Below are 17,135 nucleotides of genomic sequence, written 5' to 3'. Positions count from 1 at the left end.
CACAGAGGGCTCTCAGGACAGTTTCGACCAATCTGAACAGTTTCTCCAGCTACACTGATGCTTCCTCATCCTAATAAGTACACTGGAATCAAATCACAGACATAGTTAATTGGTTTCACTTTTACAATACAAGTTTACAGCTGAAATTGACTAATTTAATTGATTAATAAAATTGATTTACAGAAAATTAGCTGGGCCCAAACTCTGACTGACTGCAGCTTCTCAGATATGTTTTTGTTTTATATAATATTCTACTAAATATCTGGATTTTGGACAATTGATCAAACACAACAAATAATCTGAAGACATCATTATCTCACATTTATAAAATTTCATAGAAATAAAAGACGTAGAAAGAAAATAATCTTTAGATTTATCAATAAAGAAAACAATTATAGTTTTCAGTTCCACGGCTGTTTGTTTGTTGCACATAAAGATGAATTAAAATGTACGGATATAAATACTAACAGGACTTCTTGAAATCTACATTTGGAGAATAAACACAGTTTAACTTCTCAAATGTGGTACCAGTGTGTACACAGTGTATTTATATGAGCTTTAGTGTAAATGTTATCAGTTAGTTCGGAGTCGGTTCAGATGTAGAGCCTGGATGTAACCTGCACCCAGAACATCTTTTTACTGTCGAGCAAGAGACCATTGCAATTTAATTTATTTTAAAAGCTTTTATTGTGAAAGCAGGATTCCGGTTACTTGACAGAACTGCTGGTTTTGGTTCTGTTTCCGCTTGGAACATTATATTCAGACCCCCCCGCGTCCTCCAGCCCCCACGTTTCCTGAAATAAACCGTATCCAGTGACGCTGGATCCTGTCACGTTTATCTTTTATCACTTCTTCAGGTTTTGTTTTATTCTGTTTTATTCAATAGTCAGTTGTGACACTGATTGGTTCTTCTTTCCTCTTCAGCATCATCATCATCATCATCATCATGTTAGTAGTCACACATTTCATAACATATTATTTGACTGATATCATTACATAAAACTCACTCTGTCACTCTGTGACTCCGTTTTGCTTGAACAACAGCGAGAACTCATGGACCAAACCTGATGAGGCCTGATCCTGCACCGGGATCTGAGGCCGGTCCAGAGAACACCTGCATGAACCTGTGTTCACTCTAACTCACATCAGGTCCATGGTTCTGTGTGTGGTCTGAGGCAGTGCTTTATGACTGTTTCACTGTGTATTTCATGTATGTTTCTTGTCTCACCTCTTATTTATCACACCTACCTATATATTTACTCTCTCTCTCCCTCACACACACACACACACAATGTACATTATGAATACAGCTTCAAACTTGTCATATTTATTTCATTTTAATTGTTCTATTGAAACTGTCTCACCTGCGTCTCCTTCTTGCAGATCAGGAAAATACGTTTTCTGATATTTTATTTTTTACAGAAAAATTCAACCTGAAGCAGGAAATAGAGACAGTGAAGAAGAAAAGCTGTAAGTGTTAAAGCAGAGCGCCTCCTGATGACCAAGAGAGGGAACAGCAGAGGAGAAAGAGGAGAGGAAAACAATGAGAGGAGGAAAAACAACTGAAGCACAGAAAAGGAAACAAGAGGAAACTAAATGAAAAGAATGCAGGAATAGAAAAAAGGATGCGAAAGGAAAGGAAGTGATAGGAAGAGAGTGAGGAAGGAAAGAGGAAAGAAAATGAGAATCAGTGTTTTCTGCCAGTGAACGTCACATCCTTTATTTCCAGTCAGTCAGCGTAGGAAAATAGATTCACATTAATGTTCTGAGTCTGTCCCCCGTCACAACAAACAGCAGAAACACACAAACGCACAAAACAAACTCACACAGGTAAAGTAAAGGTGCATTTCACTGATTTGGTTTCGAACCAAAGGGCAGAGGAGGGAAGGTTCGTTTTCTTCTTCACGGTTGGACCGACGTCGACGCCGACCTCCCACTTCAGCAAGGAATTTCAGGAGTGAAGTGCAAAAATAAACAAAAAAACAAAAACCAAAGCAAAAACAAAAACAAAGCCAGCAGGTTACAGGGGAAGAAAAAGGAACACTTCTCCAAACTGTCAAAGTTAATCATTTACAAAAACAGACGGTCACAGGGAAACCATGCAGGAAGCCGCTGTGTCTTCCACAAAGCAAACACAGATTTAAAAGGTCTCAACAGCAACAGTAAGAATAATAATAATAATAATAATAATAATAATAATAAAATCTGCACATCAACAAGCTGTACATCTGTATGAAAGAGCAACGACAGACGGCAACAGGAAACAAAAAAGATAAATTAAAGAGAGAAACTCTTAGTGGATTAATTAAAACACTGACGGCAAAACAAGCTGATTGAAATCATCTCAGAGTGAACAGAAATCACAGCATCAAGCTCAAAGTGTTGCTGTTTGGTGTCAGAGTCCCACTCAGGTCCACTGATGAGTCTGTGGACAGAAAACTGGACCACAACCTCCAAACCAGTCTGGAGGACTGTGGAGGATCGAGCAGCGTCTGAAAGGCTGCACAGAAGAAGAAGGTGGTCCAGTGAACCTGGCTGGGTCTCTGACAGGAGAACAGGACCACCTCCAGCCTGGACTTGGAGTTCACCACCACGTTAACTGCAGCGTCTGACCAGGATCAGCTCATCATACAAACGTCTCATCATCTCGTCACTGAAACTGTTGACACATTTTTAGAGTTTATCTGTTCTGAGTCGCAGTGAGAATAAAAAAGTTAAATGTGTTTTTAGTTTAGTTTTACTTCCCTTTGATGTTTAGTGTTGATAAATCACAGGAAACCAAGTGTCTTGTTTTATTTTTGAAGACACTGCCGTCACCTGTCCTGAGTCGTTCACATGATGTCACCACAGGGTCATTTGGGTCACATGACCTGATCACATGACGTCAATTTAATCAAGTAGTGAACTGGTTTGAAAGCACAACCAGATGAGAGAGTGACTAACGACCCTCAGAGGTTGACGACCCAGAAGATATTAAAGGGAAGTGTCACCATTTTTCAAGTCTGTCTTAAAACAACAGTCAGCTGGTTTTTCTTGCTGTGATTGTTCCTCCTGTTCATCCTGGACATGAAAAATCCTACTGTAAGTGATGAGGGAGAAAATCCACGGCCCTCCTGACGAATGTGAATTCAAATATTTATCCAAAACTAATTTGAGTTGATTTTGTCCTCCATCACTTTGAAAACACATTTGGACGGGACCTGTCCAAAAAGAACAGACGGGATGATCGCAGCAAGACTAACCTGTTTGAGTTTATATGGGACCTTTAAAATATCTGAAGTGATGCTCCAAGGTGAGCAGAGATGTCTGACAGACACAAAACAACAAATCTAGTTCCCTTTGACTTTGTATCTCGAGAGATCACTTGATCCAGAAGATTGAGAATTGTCTTCTTCCTGTGAACCTGCATGAGGTTCCTCAGGCTGAGAAGAACCAGTTTCTTTAGGGAACAAAGACATTTTTACTGAACTCAAAAATCTTTGATGAGTCTTGTTCTGAACTGGTTGAATCACAAGTGAATGGACAACACTTGGTGCCAATAAAACCATGTTGATTTTGGAACATTTGTAAAATGATGATGAAATTAGATCAGATGAATGTGCAAAGTTAAAAATGATGGAACACAAACAGATCCAGCACAGACAGTGACGTCAGAGGACGTTGTGACGTTGAGTCTGATCCTTCAAGGTCAGTGTGCTGCTACCCGAATCCCGATCCTTTTATCTTTGATTATCTGACCCGTTTGTTTGCTTTTTTTGTTTTATTTTTTTGAGCAACATGGCTCCACAGTGAAAGATTCCAACAACCACCACCTTCAAACCCGAGTTCCCAGTGCAGGGCCAAACTGAGCCAAAATGGTTTTCTTGCCTTAACTGATTTGTTGTGAACTATTTCTCAAACCTCGTTCAGATCCTAACAGCCCCAGCACTAATGAAGGTCCAGACTTTTTACACCATTTTCCAGATTTCTAAGGGAATTCCATGTCCAGTCAGCTGAGGATGATGGCCAACCTGAGGCTCCATGTCACGTCTAACTTTCCATTGTCCATTTCTCAGAGTCCTTTTGAATCTTGACTTTCAGGGTGCTGCCAATCCTCCAGGCTGCCCCAAATGATCACATAAACTCTGAAGGAAACTGTCTGGCACATTTCCAGTTTAAGGGCTAAACTGAGCCAAACTGAGGCTTTGTCCTCCAGTTAACTGGCCAAAAGCTCATCAGTGACTTCCACTATTTCAAGGTCTCCTACCAGAACTTGACTTCCAGAATGATGCCAGTCTTTCAGACTTCTTCCAAATATTCTCACAGATCCAAAGAGCCAAACTTGGGATTATTGTTCTCATGGACTTTCTCTAAACCATTCCTCCAACTCTTTTTTGAACTTGACTTTTACACTGCAGATGAACTTGTGAGTTTTTCCCAAACTTTCATGGAGGTTGAACAGGGAACTCCACACATCCAGTTAGCCCAGTCAGGCCAGTTCACTGACCAAGTCCTACCTCTGACTTTCTATAAACCATTTCTCTGATTTCCTTCGGGTCTTAACTTCCACAGTGCTGCTCATCTGTCAGGCTCCTTCTGAACATTTACACAGTTATTACAGGAAACTGTATATGTTCAATAGCCCTACTAACTACTTCTTGAACTCTTTTATGATGCAGGTTTCCACAGAGCTGCTGGACTTCAAGTCCCTTTCCAAACATTCAACCAGTGTCCACAAGAAGCACTGCATGTCCAATTGGCCCAGTTAGTGGTCCAAACTGGTGCAAACTGGGACATCTTCCATCACTGACTTGCACTGAACCCTTGTTTTAGCTCCTAACCAAATTTATTTTCAGTTTGTACAGTTTGCCAAGTTTAGCCCGCTGGGTCCTGCAGAGGGAACACAGCTGGTTTGTCACCTCAGGTGTCACTGAACCTTTTACATTGGTGGTAGATTCCCAAGGAGATGCTAAAAAGCAACATTTCACTTTGATTCAGGGCCAGGGATACATCTGATCTGGTTTCTGGATGAATACTGTCTGTCTTAAGAGTTCATTATGCAGTGTGACATCTGACTGCAACCAAATGGAAGACCTCTGATGGGGCTTAAGTGGGAATTAACAGAGGAGAATTAAGTTGGATCTTCACTTGAAGACAGAGCAACTTGTTGGACAACCTGACAGCTAACTTTGTCCAAAGAGTTGCACCCATTTATTTGACCCCACATATTGAAGAGGTATCAAGGCCTCAGTATCATTTAAATAAAGTTATAGTTGGATCGTTCCCCTGAAACTTAGAATATCGTATCAACAAGTCTAAAACAACAAATCCCACATCAAGACCTACAAGTCCAAAGTTAGCAATAACAAGTCAAGATCTTTAAGGTCCCAAGTCAACAATAGTAAGTCAAGACCATCAAGTGCCAAGTTCAGAACAATTCCAAGAGAAGTCCTGAGCCAAAACCAACAAATCCAAAGTCAAGACCAACATGTGCAAAGTCAGGTTCAAACACAGTTCTTGTCAAATTGTCCAACAGCACCTGAAATGACCAAAGTTTGAATTAATAATCAAGTCAAGTCCCAAGTCAAAACCAAGGCCCATTTAAAGTCCCAAGCCACAACCAACAAGTTCCAACTAAAGACCAATACCCGAATCAAGTCCCAACTCAACACCAACAACAAATATCAAGTCCCAAGTCAACATGAACCAGTCATTAGTCTGGTTGTGCGTGAAGACCATTAAGTTCTGACTCACATTCAAAGTCAAGACCAACAAGTCCCAAGTCAAGTCAATCTCATCCTACCTAAAACTGGTTGCACGTCTACAAAATTCTTTGGGTTTTGAGGAGGATATCAGGTCTAAAGTGAAGTCATGAGTCACATTTCGTCTACAAATAAATTCAATTACAACAACATTGCCCAGCAAGTGAAATGTTGCTTTAAACTGTCTGTCTAGTTTTGTCTCTTCACCTCTCTCCAGTTACTGCAACTTCAATATAACAGACAGTATTTCCCTCTTTATTCACACTACTAAACTCTCTACTGACCAGTTTAAAAAAGAAGGATTCATATGACCAAATTCTTGCAATGAAAAATAAAGCCGACAATGCGTGGTCGGTCTCTAGCTGAGTGCAAGCATAAAGCAGAACATTACATCACTCATAAATACTTGTTGATGTATTTTCTCAATGCATATAACAATAAATTTGTAACATACAAGGACTTTCTTGTTTTAACTTTTTAACAGTGCAACTTTTCATTTGTTTCAGTTCTGTCTGAAAAGGGCTGAGGCTCAGCAGTTAAAAGGAGACCGAGACATTTTAGTTGAGGCATTTTTCCACCTGGTGGAAAAATTTTACACGACATGACATGTGTTTCATTAGTGCTCCTGTTGATTATAAATTATTGGTAGTGCTGGAGTAGCAAGCGTGTAAGCTAGGCTACACTCACTTCACGGCAAAGGACAAGTGCTAAAACTCACTTTCCTGTCATGCAACAAGGATGATTTTAACAGTCAAAAGTTTTCGGTGTCCCTTTAACTGACCTGAAGCTCTCGTTGTCACAGGACGGAGAGGGAAACAAGGACACACACACACTCACAACTGTATTCACACCTTGACAAAAAGTTTTTTTTTTGTACAAATCTGGGATGACAGAATGGAAAACAGCGAGGGCCGATGGCAACACCGAGCCCTGCGGCTTGTAGCACCAGCGATGAAGAGGATGCCCTCATGCAGAGCGAGAGGCAGTTTGGCAGAGGTGAAGAACAAACGTCAGCAATGTGACATCACCAAACTCCTCCTTCAGGAACCAGTGAGGAGTAGAGAGAGTTAAAATGCAGTTGACAAAAGTAAGAAAAGCACAATAGTAGCTTTCATCAAGCCTTTCCTCTTAAAGACAGTATTTTCATTTCTATTACCGCTGAAGGATTTTTTCAAAGTAAGAGCTTGTGTTTTGAGACTTGGTTTTGGTTTGCAGGAACTTTTCGATCGCTGCTCTTCACTCAGTGTCTGACGGCTCTGACAGGAGGAGGGAAAGTGTGTGTGGTTCAGTCCGTGTCGAGGACAGGAACCAGAAGAACAGCAGGACCTCTGAATGGTCATGTCACACTGCTGATCCAGACAGTGATCAGGAAGTTAGTGCAAAGGGCGCATGGCAACGTACGACAACAGCTAAGCAGGCTAATCATGTAGGCTACAAGTTCAGTGCTACAGAAGCTCGTTTTGAACAGCTAACGTTGTGCTTTGCTCTCTGAGCCCGAGAAACTTCTGTTTCTCAGAGGCTGCGATGAGACGAGCATGTCACCACAAACTGTTTATCCCAGCGGGCTGAGCTGGGGGTGAACAAAGCGGTGGGGGGCATTCTGTGGCAAATTAAGGTCTAACGTCAGTCTTAAATGTTTGGAGTCTTAATCTGAGGGTAGAAGTGTAATTAGACTTCAAATGAAAACACAGTCGAGCCTCGGTGTGGTCGTCAGGGCTGGGTATCACACCTCTTCAGTACTCACTGAAGTGTGTCCATGAAAGTGAACTTCCTGTCTGATTTATTATCTTGTTTACTAGATTCACAGTTAATCAGTTTAGACCAGATCCAACACTCAAGGACTCTGGCTTTGTTTAGGTGAAGGTCATATAACATTTCTGTTGTCCAGCACTGTTGGAAAATATATATTTAAATGTTTCTTTGATGCACACAGAAACTGAAGTGTAAAGAGATGTGGTTTTACAGCGGGTGATGAAATGATGAAAAATAAATTAATCTGTAACTATTAGGAAAACTGATTTATCAGCATATTAGTTGATAATGGAAGTGATCATTGGTTGCAGTCGTTCTGTGTGGTAGTGTTTCAAACAGACAAATACAACAGGTTAATCAGTGCACTTTAGAGGAGCTGGCTACAGGCTACGTTTTATGCTAAGCTAAGCTAACCAGCCGTGCAGACATGACAGTGGTATCAGTCTTAACACTGAACTCTCACAGAGAAAGAAGCTGAAGTCTTCCTTCTTTAACCTGCAGTTAATATCATTTGTCATGAAATGTGAAAGGTTAAAAAAAAAATAAAAATCATATTGCAGTTATTTTGACAGATATTGCTTTGATTCATTATTATAGTGGGAATGGTCATTTATGCATTTCCCCTTCAGTGAAAAAATAAAAATGATGCTGCTGTGATTATTGTTGGGTCAGATATGGTCCTTATATGATTTGTGCGTCTCTGTAGCACCACACTGCTTCATTTTACTTCATTTCAAGTTATCATTCATGTTCTAGAAAACATCAGAAAACACTGATGTCATTAGAAAAGTCTAGTTTTTCTACAAATATTTGGATCTGATGCTTGAAAATGACTGAAATGATGAATCAACAGTGAAAACAGCTAATTTAAATAAAACCCAGCCCTGCTGATCACAGGCATGAGAGGGAGAACAGGCCTTTAAATCAAAGACAGACGTAGCCGCCGCCCACCACAGACCCGTCACCCGTGGCTTTTTAATTAATTAAAATAAAACTATTTCATTAAAGTCATTAAATGCAATGAAATTCTTGTAAGACCAAATGATGCGATATCATTGACCTGCAGGTGCTTCTGATAAATAATAAATTATTTGAAAATAGCTCTAATTTCATATATAATGGCTCATTTTATGCCACATTTCTGGGTGATGGGTGATTATGAGACACACACACACACATAAATATCTGCGAAACCAACACTGATAACAACACATCTAACGCAAGCTGTTTAAAACAGAGGAAGCAGAGCCGAGCTTGGATTCACTTTCAGTCAAAAATTCAAACTCTAAACTTTGACTCTTTTTTTTCTCTTCAGCAGCTGCTGCACGTTTTCCGTCTGTTCCACTGAGACCTGCAGAGGAAAATCTGCAGCTGTGAGAAAACCTGTCAGATCCACGTCTCAGTGTTTCCATGAACTGGACTGAAGGTGAGTCGAGGCCGAGCTCCGTTTAAGAGGTTGTTTCTTTCATAGAACCTTTACAAGGCTCTGACCCGTAGTACCTACTGTGTCTGTCGACTTCAGGCTCAACTCCGTCTGCACACCTCCTTCCCCTTCTCCTCTTTTCTGTCATCTTTCCTCCCTCCTTTACGTCAATCCTTTCTTTTAAATGTCTTTCTTTCTATAAATAGATTGAACTGAAGCAGTGGAAGCAATGCAGCAGATGACCAAACCTCAGCACAGAGGGGGGGTTCAGAGAGTGAGGAGGCGAGGAGGCGAGAAAGCCATGGAAAAAGAAGAAGGTATGATGTCAGGCCCATCCACCTGAGGAGTGGTTCTCCTGGTTTTAGCCACAGACAAACACACAGACAGACAGAGACAGACACACACACACACACACACACACACACACACACACACACACACACACACACACACACACACACACACACACACAGAGACTGACAGACATGCAGTTAAAGAATCACAGGTTTCTAACAGCGTCCAGTCTGTTTACAAGTGCAATGGGAGTCGGTGGAAGGACAGCGTGTCGAGGTTTTGGCTTCATTTATCCTCCTCGATTGGCTCTCTGCTGTAGACAATCTGGGATTTCCACCAATGAAGAAGAAGAGAGGTGAGGGGGCAGGGTTGTGTCGCAGGTGAGGTAAAAGCTGAGTGAGGGGGGAGGGCTGATAGAAAAGACAAAGGAGGAGGAAGAGTAATGAGGGCTAGTGTCCCTCTCCCTTTGAGGAGGTGCTGCTGCTTCCTCCCCCCTCCTCCTCCTCATACTTCATCACTGTGGTGGATGAGGTGGAGGAGGAAGGGGCAGGAGCAGCAGAAGAAGAGGTGGAAGGAGGCTGCATCGGATCTACTTGCACCTCCATTGGCGTCAGCGTTATCTCCACCTCCGCCCGGTCCTCATGCACCGTGGGCAGGGGGACGGGAGGAGGAGGAGGGGGGAGGTGTGCTGCAGGTGGAGGAGCGGTGCTGCTGTTGTTATTGCTCGGTCTCGGAGCCTTCTGGATCACCTCCACCATCGGAGTGCGTCCCGCCGCAGCCAGCTCCCAGCTGGGGGTCCCTGGACTCTGGAGAAGCAGCAGTGGCCGGCTATGGCGGTCTGCTTCAGCCACCCCGCCCGCCTGACACTGCACCACCACGCCGCGGTGCTCCGACACTGCCGGCAGCTGACTCAGAACCAGCCCGGACTGGTCCTGAATCACCAGCTCCAGTACCGGCTGCGAGGAGGAGGAGGAAGAGGCCTTCTGGATGACGCCACCGGACAGGGAGGTGATGATGGAAGGGTGAGAGGGAGGTGCAGGAGGTGGGGGTGGAGGAGGAAGAGCAGCAGCAGGAGGAAGCGGAGGAGCAGACAGGGCGTCCTCTGGCCGAGGTTTTCTCGGTCGTCCACGTTTCCGTTTCACTGGAGGAGCATTGGAAGAGGAGCCACCAGCTGCACCACCTGATGTCACCGTCTCCAGGGGGCGCTTGTTGGCATTCCCTCGTACCTTCTGGACCACAGAGGTGGGGGCTGCTGGGGCATGCTGCTGCTGAGGAGGAGGAGGTGGTGGAGGTTGGGAGACTTTCTCCCTCTCGTAGGACAGGCAGCCCTGAGGCAGGATCATCAGTGGGACAGGCCCACCCTGCTGCTGGGGCAGCGTTGCCATGGCGATGACCTTCACCCCACCCCCGCTAGCAGCTGCGGCAGCGGCTGGACCTCCAGGTCCAGATGCCCCCCCAACACCTGAAGCATCTTTGGGCGCCAGTGAGGGCGGAGAGGATCGGACTGACAGCTGGGTCTTGTCTGGGATGGAGCTCCGAGGGAGGATTCTGGGTAACTGCTTTATGAAGGCCTCCACCTGCATCAATCAGTTATTTATATCAATTATTGATTTGTTTATTGATAAATAAAAGTCAAAGTCTGATCAAAGTGACTTTGATTGGTACAAGAAATAAACAGTGTGTGGACACAGGTGTTGGAGGTGGACACCTACCGCAGGACGCAGAGAGGAAGAGGACGAGGAGGAGGAGGAGGGAGGAGGAGCGTCCAGGGGGGAGGGTTTGGCTGCTGCTGACTTGTCTCCAGACGGAGGCTTCAGTGAAGAGGAGGAGGAGTCTCCAAGGTCCTTCTGCAGACAGACAGTCAGTCAGACAGAGTCAGACAGACAGAGTCAGACAGTCAGACAGACAGACAGACAGACAGTGGTCAGCGTGGTCAGCACCTTGTGGTCTGCAGCTCCATCACCCTCAGCTTTAGAGATGACCGGGGTCTTCTTGATGACCTTGTGGGGTTTGGCTGGACCTCCTGCAGACACACACACACACACACACACGAGTCAATCATCTCCGAACAATCAGCAGCAGCGACTTTGTGTTCACTGACATCACATCTACTTGGTTGGACCACAGCGGGACGTCATGTGACATTAGACATTTGAGACCTTAAAGATAAAGAAACCACTGAATTCACCTCATGCTTTTCTTCACATCCATGGTGGATCGTCTGTCATGCAGGTTTTGAACTAGTGACCGTGTAGCTAGTGAATTTAATGCTCTTCAGAAATATCTGATGTCGTAGCAGCTGCGAACGCAACATGAATCAGCTTCATGGATATCATTTGTTTCCAGGACTTCCTGAATCCTGTTACCCTCAGCGGTCTGTGCTAGACTCAGTACAGACCCAACAACAACAGATTTTATATTTAAATACTCAACATTAAATCCTGTGGGTCCACGTGACTTCAGTTTAGGTACCATCTCAAAATTTAAGACATAGCTCCCGAACCATCAGACAGAGCGACCCCGTGGAGCTGCATGTAGTCCCTGATAAAAAGACAGACGGTGTGCGACAGACCTGCGAGTGCTGCAGAGGTGACCAGCTCAGCCTGGCTGCAGCGAGGATTGACGATGTGCTCCTGGATCAGGTAACGAGCGATCTCCACCACCGTGTCGAACGAACGCTTCAGAATCTTCTGTGCCCAATCGCAGATCAGCTCGCACGCCGCCTCTGTCACTTCCTGTTTGTAGGTCTGGACCAGCTCTGTCAGCTCCGCCTGAAGACAAAGAGGAGGAAGAGGAGGGAGAGGAGGGAATGTCAGCAAAATTCAGCTGAATTTTTATTCTGTAGTTCATTAGTTTTCTGAACTACAGAGAACATTCACCGACATTTTCACATTTAAACCACAAACTGAATTAATATAAATGAAAAGCTTATGTTATCATGGAATGTGCATGCGTGTGTGTTCACACGCTTGTGTGTGTGTGTGTACCGGGTCGTTCTTCAGGTCCAGGTTGGGCAGCAGAGGCATGTTGAGGACCGTCTTCCTCCTGATACCGCTGTAACAGTACGTATGAGCCGGGCAGGTTAGGGAATTCAACCAGCAGCCCTGACAGAGTCTGACCTGTGCAGCCTGTGAGCAACAGGCCTGAACATCAGACCATCATCACAGCAGGAGTCTGATGTAGGTGAACTCAGCCGTGTCTGTTAATCGTCACAAACTATGATGATAAATAATCATAACACTTCAGTTTCATGTCGAAAACTAAACTGAAACTAAATAAAAAGTCACTTATAATGAAAACTAGGATGAAACCTGTTGTTTTCATCAAATAACCACTAAACAATAAAGTAAACAACAACTGTAACCACGTGTACACAACACGGAGGGCGACAGCTGCAGCCTCACAACGCTGAGAAGATTAAACATCAGGACAAAAACTAAAGTTTCTCCAGCTTTTCTCAGAACGCTGGTCTGGAAACTGTTCAGATCTGCATGTCTATCATGTGTGTATCTGTGTGTGTCCGGCAGGTGAAAGGATATTTGGACTGTCCTCTGCCACCGAGCCGTCGGGCCTTGATATTGGGGAAAATGTCTCTGATGATCTTCCCGAAGTTGGCGGCGCTCAGAGGACGATGCTGCAGGTTCTCGCAGTATCTCCTGGAGGAAAATGAGGACGCAGAGAGTCAGGGATCACATGACAAAACAACAACAACAACAACAACAACAACAAAAACTTCAGAAAAAGCGGGTTGTGTGTCTGTGGGTTTTCTGACTTGTATGTCTCGTAGACGTCCTGTTTGGGCAGGCAGGTGTCTGAGTGCTCCTCCAGGTGACTGCGGATCCAGTTACAGGTGTGAAGCTGGTCAGCTGTGTTGAAGGAGCTGGAGTCACCACCACTTCTCACACACACACACACAGAACACAGTGAGTAGGAAACACACCTCTGTATTCCTATCAAACTACCGTCAATCAACACATCTGTGTCTCTAACACCAGCAGCACTGACCTCTTGTCTCCAGAGCTGGGTCCAGAGGGCAGCTGGAGGTACAGGTACAGCTTGTCGTTGTCAGAGAAACGCTGAACGTCTTGCTGTTGAAGCAGAACACAACAGGTCACACCTGAGCTCTGATCTGATGTGTGTCATTAACAGGTTTCACTTAACAGCACATGAGTGTGGTTCTTACCAGGATCTGATCCACTTTGGTCTGAACAGTCTTACTGCAAGACAGAGAACACACCAATCAGAAACCTTACTGAGCAGAGCAGGTGGAAACAGGTGTGTCCTAAATGTCAGACTCTCAGGATGGATCTTAGAGGACAAAACATGATGATCACGAGAGTTTAAAGATTTTACTTTTTATATGAACACGCGCTGAGGTGGGAAATCTACAGACTGATCCTTTAATCAACTTCAGTTTCTGAACTTCAGTGTCAGTTATCTAGACCTAAATGGAAAGATTTGTTCTTTCAATACATCCATTCATTTTCAAAAACCTTTGAGGCCTTAAAGTTTCACAGCAGAGTCTACTCACGAGATGTTGCTCTTGAGTTTCTGCAACAGCATGCTGGGCTCTGTGTCGCCCTCCCCTGCCTCCAGACCGCCCTCCCTCCGCCGGGAGGCGTCGGTCCGGGGATGCCGCTGGTCCTCCGACATCTGGACCAACTAACCAGTGCTGAGCACCACCATCTTGGGGGGTGGGGGGTGGGGCACAGGGACACAAACACAAGACTCATTTAGGATACTCATTTCCATGATAAGCGAGCAAACTGCCATCACTGAGATGTGGTTGAAAACTCAGGAAACAGTGACTGAACCTTTAATTCATATTTTCAAAGATTTCAAACTGAAAATTTCCCACTACAGCAGTACTTTAGAAGAGTTTAAACAATTAACTTATTCACTGACTGACAAAATTTATCAGCAACAATTTTAATAACCCATTTACTGAAGAATTGTGAAAAACGAGCTGCTTTGAAGATGTCACCAATGTGAAAACATGTGAGCTGATAAAGCAGATAAAGATGATTTTAACAATCTCTCAGCAACCTGAGGAGGAGTTTTCCGACATGTAGATAACTCAGTACTGAAACCACGTCAGTCGTGGCTTCACATGAGTTTGTAGGTGTGATGGAAATGTTGAGAGCAGGTTAACTTGTGACATTTCAGGAGACGAAGTATTTATTGAAGGTTATCTTCCCTGCACGGCATATTTCAACCCAAACATAGCTCACACCAGGTCCAGAAGTGAATCTGCACTGGACCACAGCACTTCCCAATACAGGTGTGGAGAGTCTCCTGGGTACCAACTCTTACACAACCAATCAGGGCCCCTGTGTTATGACTGTGTACTCCTTCGAACAGAGGCTCCGTTTATCATATCTTTACAACCTCGGTTGGTATGGTAACTGTTACTGGATCCTGGGCCAGTTTGACTCAGTCAGTGTCTTCACAGCCATCCCTGGGCTCACCTGTAGGTGACCTGTGGAGACACTGGTAATACAACCTTCAGACCTGAGGAAGAAATAACTCATTTCTCTCAGCACAGGTTTCTACAGCATTCACAACCCTGAAACAAAGACGTTTAAAACCACATAGAAGCAGTTCAACACCTGTTTCACAGTCACACCAGAAAACTAACAACCTGTAATTATTTTACTAGAACATTAATTTATTGACATTTATATAACATTCTTGTCAATACTACCCAGCTGGATATAACAATTACATGTGACCTGGACCTGTGTGGATTACTGAACAGGCCAACAGGGCCCCCTGACCCCTCAGGCCCCTGGGCCAGGGTCTCTGTATGAAGCAACTACTTGAAAGTCACAGAACTCAGTAAGAAAATGGTAAAGAAAGACAAAACAAAGAGATGCAACATGACTACAAATGAGGCAGCTGACTTCACAGACACTTGAAACAACAACAAAGAGACACAGAACACAACACAACTACAAACAATGCGACAGGGGGCCTTTCCGTCTGGGGGTCCTACAAAGGAGGGGTGGTGGCCTTTTACGTGTCTGTGCCCAGGGGACTATTGTCTCACAATGTGCCCATGCCTGGACTCAGATAAAAGACAGGAAATCAAAGAATAAACCATTAATTTGCAAACCCAACTGTTTGTTGAAATCAACAGTCTGAGTGGATGAGCTTCCTCCCACCTGTCTCCTGGCAGGTGGAGCCGTTAATGTCACAGCAGCGGAGAAAAACCTTTAAAAGACTTTAAAAAACCTTCTAAGGCCCTTAAAGAGGGACCCGGATTCGATGTTTAAGACTTTTCAAATCCCACAGATACCGTGAACAACACACTGAGGAACACTGCTGTCTGATGACCGCAGACAGGCAGACAGACAGCCGGGTGGTTCCCGCCTCTTTCCCGGTGCTGCAGACCTGCAGACTACATTTTAACTTCACACCACATTGTTCAGCTCAGATTTCAGTCCGGTAACAACCGGTAAAAAGGCCAGCAGGCTGCCGGGTAGTGACACATGCCGGCTGTCACGGTGCCCTTATGCGTTACTATTACTTCCCGGAGCGGGAGGCATGTTTCTGTGAAGCGAAACACAGCCTGTCGCCGGCCATGCCCACTCCTCACACCCGCTAACGTTAACCGAACATGCAAACGTGTCAGCGGCCGAAATATGACCGCCGTGCTCCCGGTGTCATGCCTGACGGCCGTGTTTACAGCGGGCGTAGCGCCGGTGGTCATGTGCCCGACATTTACTATGAACACACAGCAACATGTTACTGCTGCCCAGCTAGCGGGCTAACAGACGGCAGACACCCGCTGCATTAGCTGCCTGAGACAGCGACACTCCAACACGTCAGCTGGTTTTATTACAGGCAGACCAGACAAACGTTTCAGAAGCGAGGGGGTCGCGTCTAGCGGAGGAGGACACATTAGTTCGGCTAATGCTGGTGTTTGCCGCTCCGATATGGCTAGCTACAAGCTCGCTGCTAACCGTAAGATGCTAACTAACTAGCCTAGCTAGTTGCTATCAGATAGCATTAGCTATCAAGCACTGAAACACCCCTTAAACATATTTTAAGACGCTATTTTTAATTTCAGAATAATTCCCAATGACAGTTCATTTATTCTGTTATTAATGTATGATCTGTTCGGTGAGTCCCATTTAAGTAATTATTTTAAAAAAGAAAAAGAAAGTACCTGAGCCAAGATACAGCAAAAATCCCCTTTCAGATTTTTTTGTGATTGGACGACTTTGTTATGTCTGCCTGACTACAAAGCCGACGTCCATTCCGATTGGTGCGCTGTCACACATCTACCCGGATACCAAAAGCTGGTGAAATTCAACTCGTCGAACAGAATTATTTTTCTGACTCTGATTATTCTGATTGGACGCGTTTTCCTGGTCTGCCCAGTTACAAAACAGATGAATTAATCTCGTGAAATCTGCATAGAAACAGCCGCCTGTTTAGACAATGAAAGCGAAAGCGTTTTATATGAACGTTTAATAATGTTTAATAATGTTTAAACATGTCTTTACGTTGGAATTTTATACAATTCTGATAAATGCAGAGAAAGCTGACACTTAAAGAGGCCACGCAGTCTTACATGTACAAAATATATTATATATTAATGTACCTTTGGATAAAAGCTAAATGAGTAAATAATAGTCAAATGTAATCTATGACTTAATTCTTTTCATATATAGTTTTATTTATTATATAACGGACTATTATGACCAAATTTACATTTAATATAAAATCTCTCAGGAGAAATAAAACTATTTCAGAGGAAAATGAGGACTTTAATTTGCATTGCAATTATACAAAAATATTTGACTAAAATGTGTGTACATTAAATACACACACACACACCTCACAATATGTTACATGTTAATAGGGAATTAAGTATGTTTGTATGTATGTGACAAGATGTTAACCACAAGATATTCAAG

General features: G+C 44.0%; 1 protein-coding gene across 1 annotated transcript; it reads right to left on the bottom strand.

The window, feature by feature from the left end:
- Positions 1-8,224: 8,224 nt before the first annotated feature.
- On the bottom strand, positions 8,225-16,491 carry rfx5 (regulatory factor X, 5). Its single transcript, XM_071500995.1, has 11 exons — positions 16,382-16,491; positions 13,742-13,896; positions 13,394-13,427; positions 13,216-13,298; positions 12,983-13,105; positions 12,750-12,866; positions 12,198-12,276; positions 11,783-11,981; positions 11,151-11,233; positions 10,923-11,057; positions 8,225-10,787 (listed from the first exon to the last, which is right to left on the bottom strand). The coding sequence occupies exons 2-11, from the start codon at positions 13,861-13,863 to the stop codon at positions 9,660-9,662; spliced, it is 2,103 nt and encodes a 700-aa protein (XP_071357096.1). The 5' UTR covers positions 13,864-13,896; positions 16,382-16,491; the 3' UTR covers positions 8,225-9,659.
- Between the last annotated feature and the right edge of the window lie 644 nt (positions 16,492-17,135).

This window comes from Trachinotus anak, unplaced genomic scaffold (assembly GCF_046630095.1).
Source record: "Trachinotus anak isolate AG129_WGS33_773 ecotype Australia unplaced genomic scaffold, CSIRO_AGI_Tana_v1 ptg000016l, whole genome shotgun sequence".
NCBI classification, from domain to species: domain Eukaryota; kingdom Metazoa; phylum Chordata; class Actinopteri; order Carangiformes; family Carangidae; genus Trachinotus; species Trachinotus anak.
This window is presented reverse-complemented; position numbering and strand designations above follow the sequence as displayed.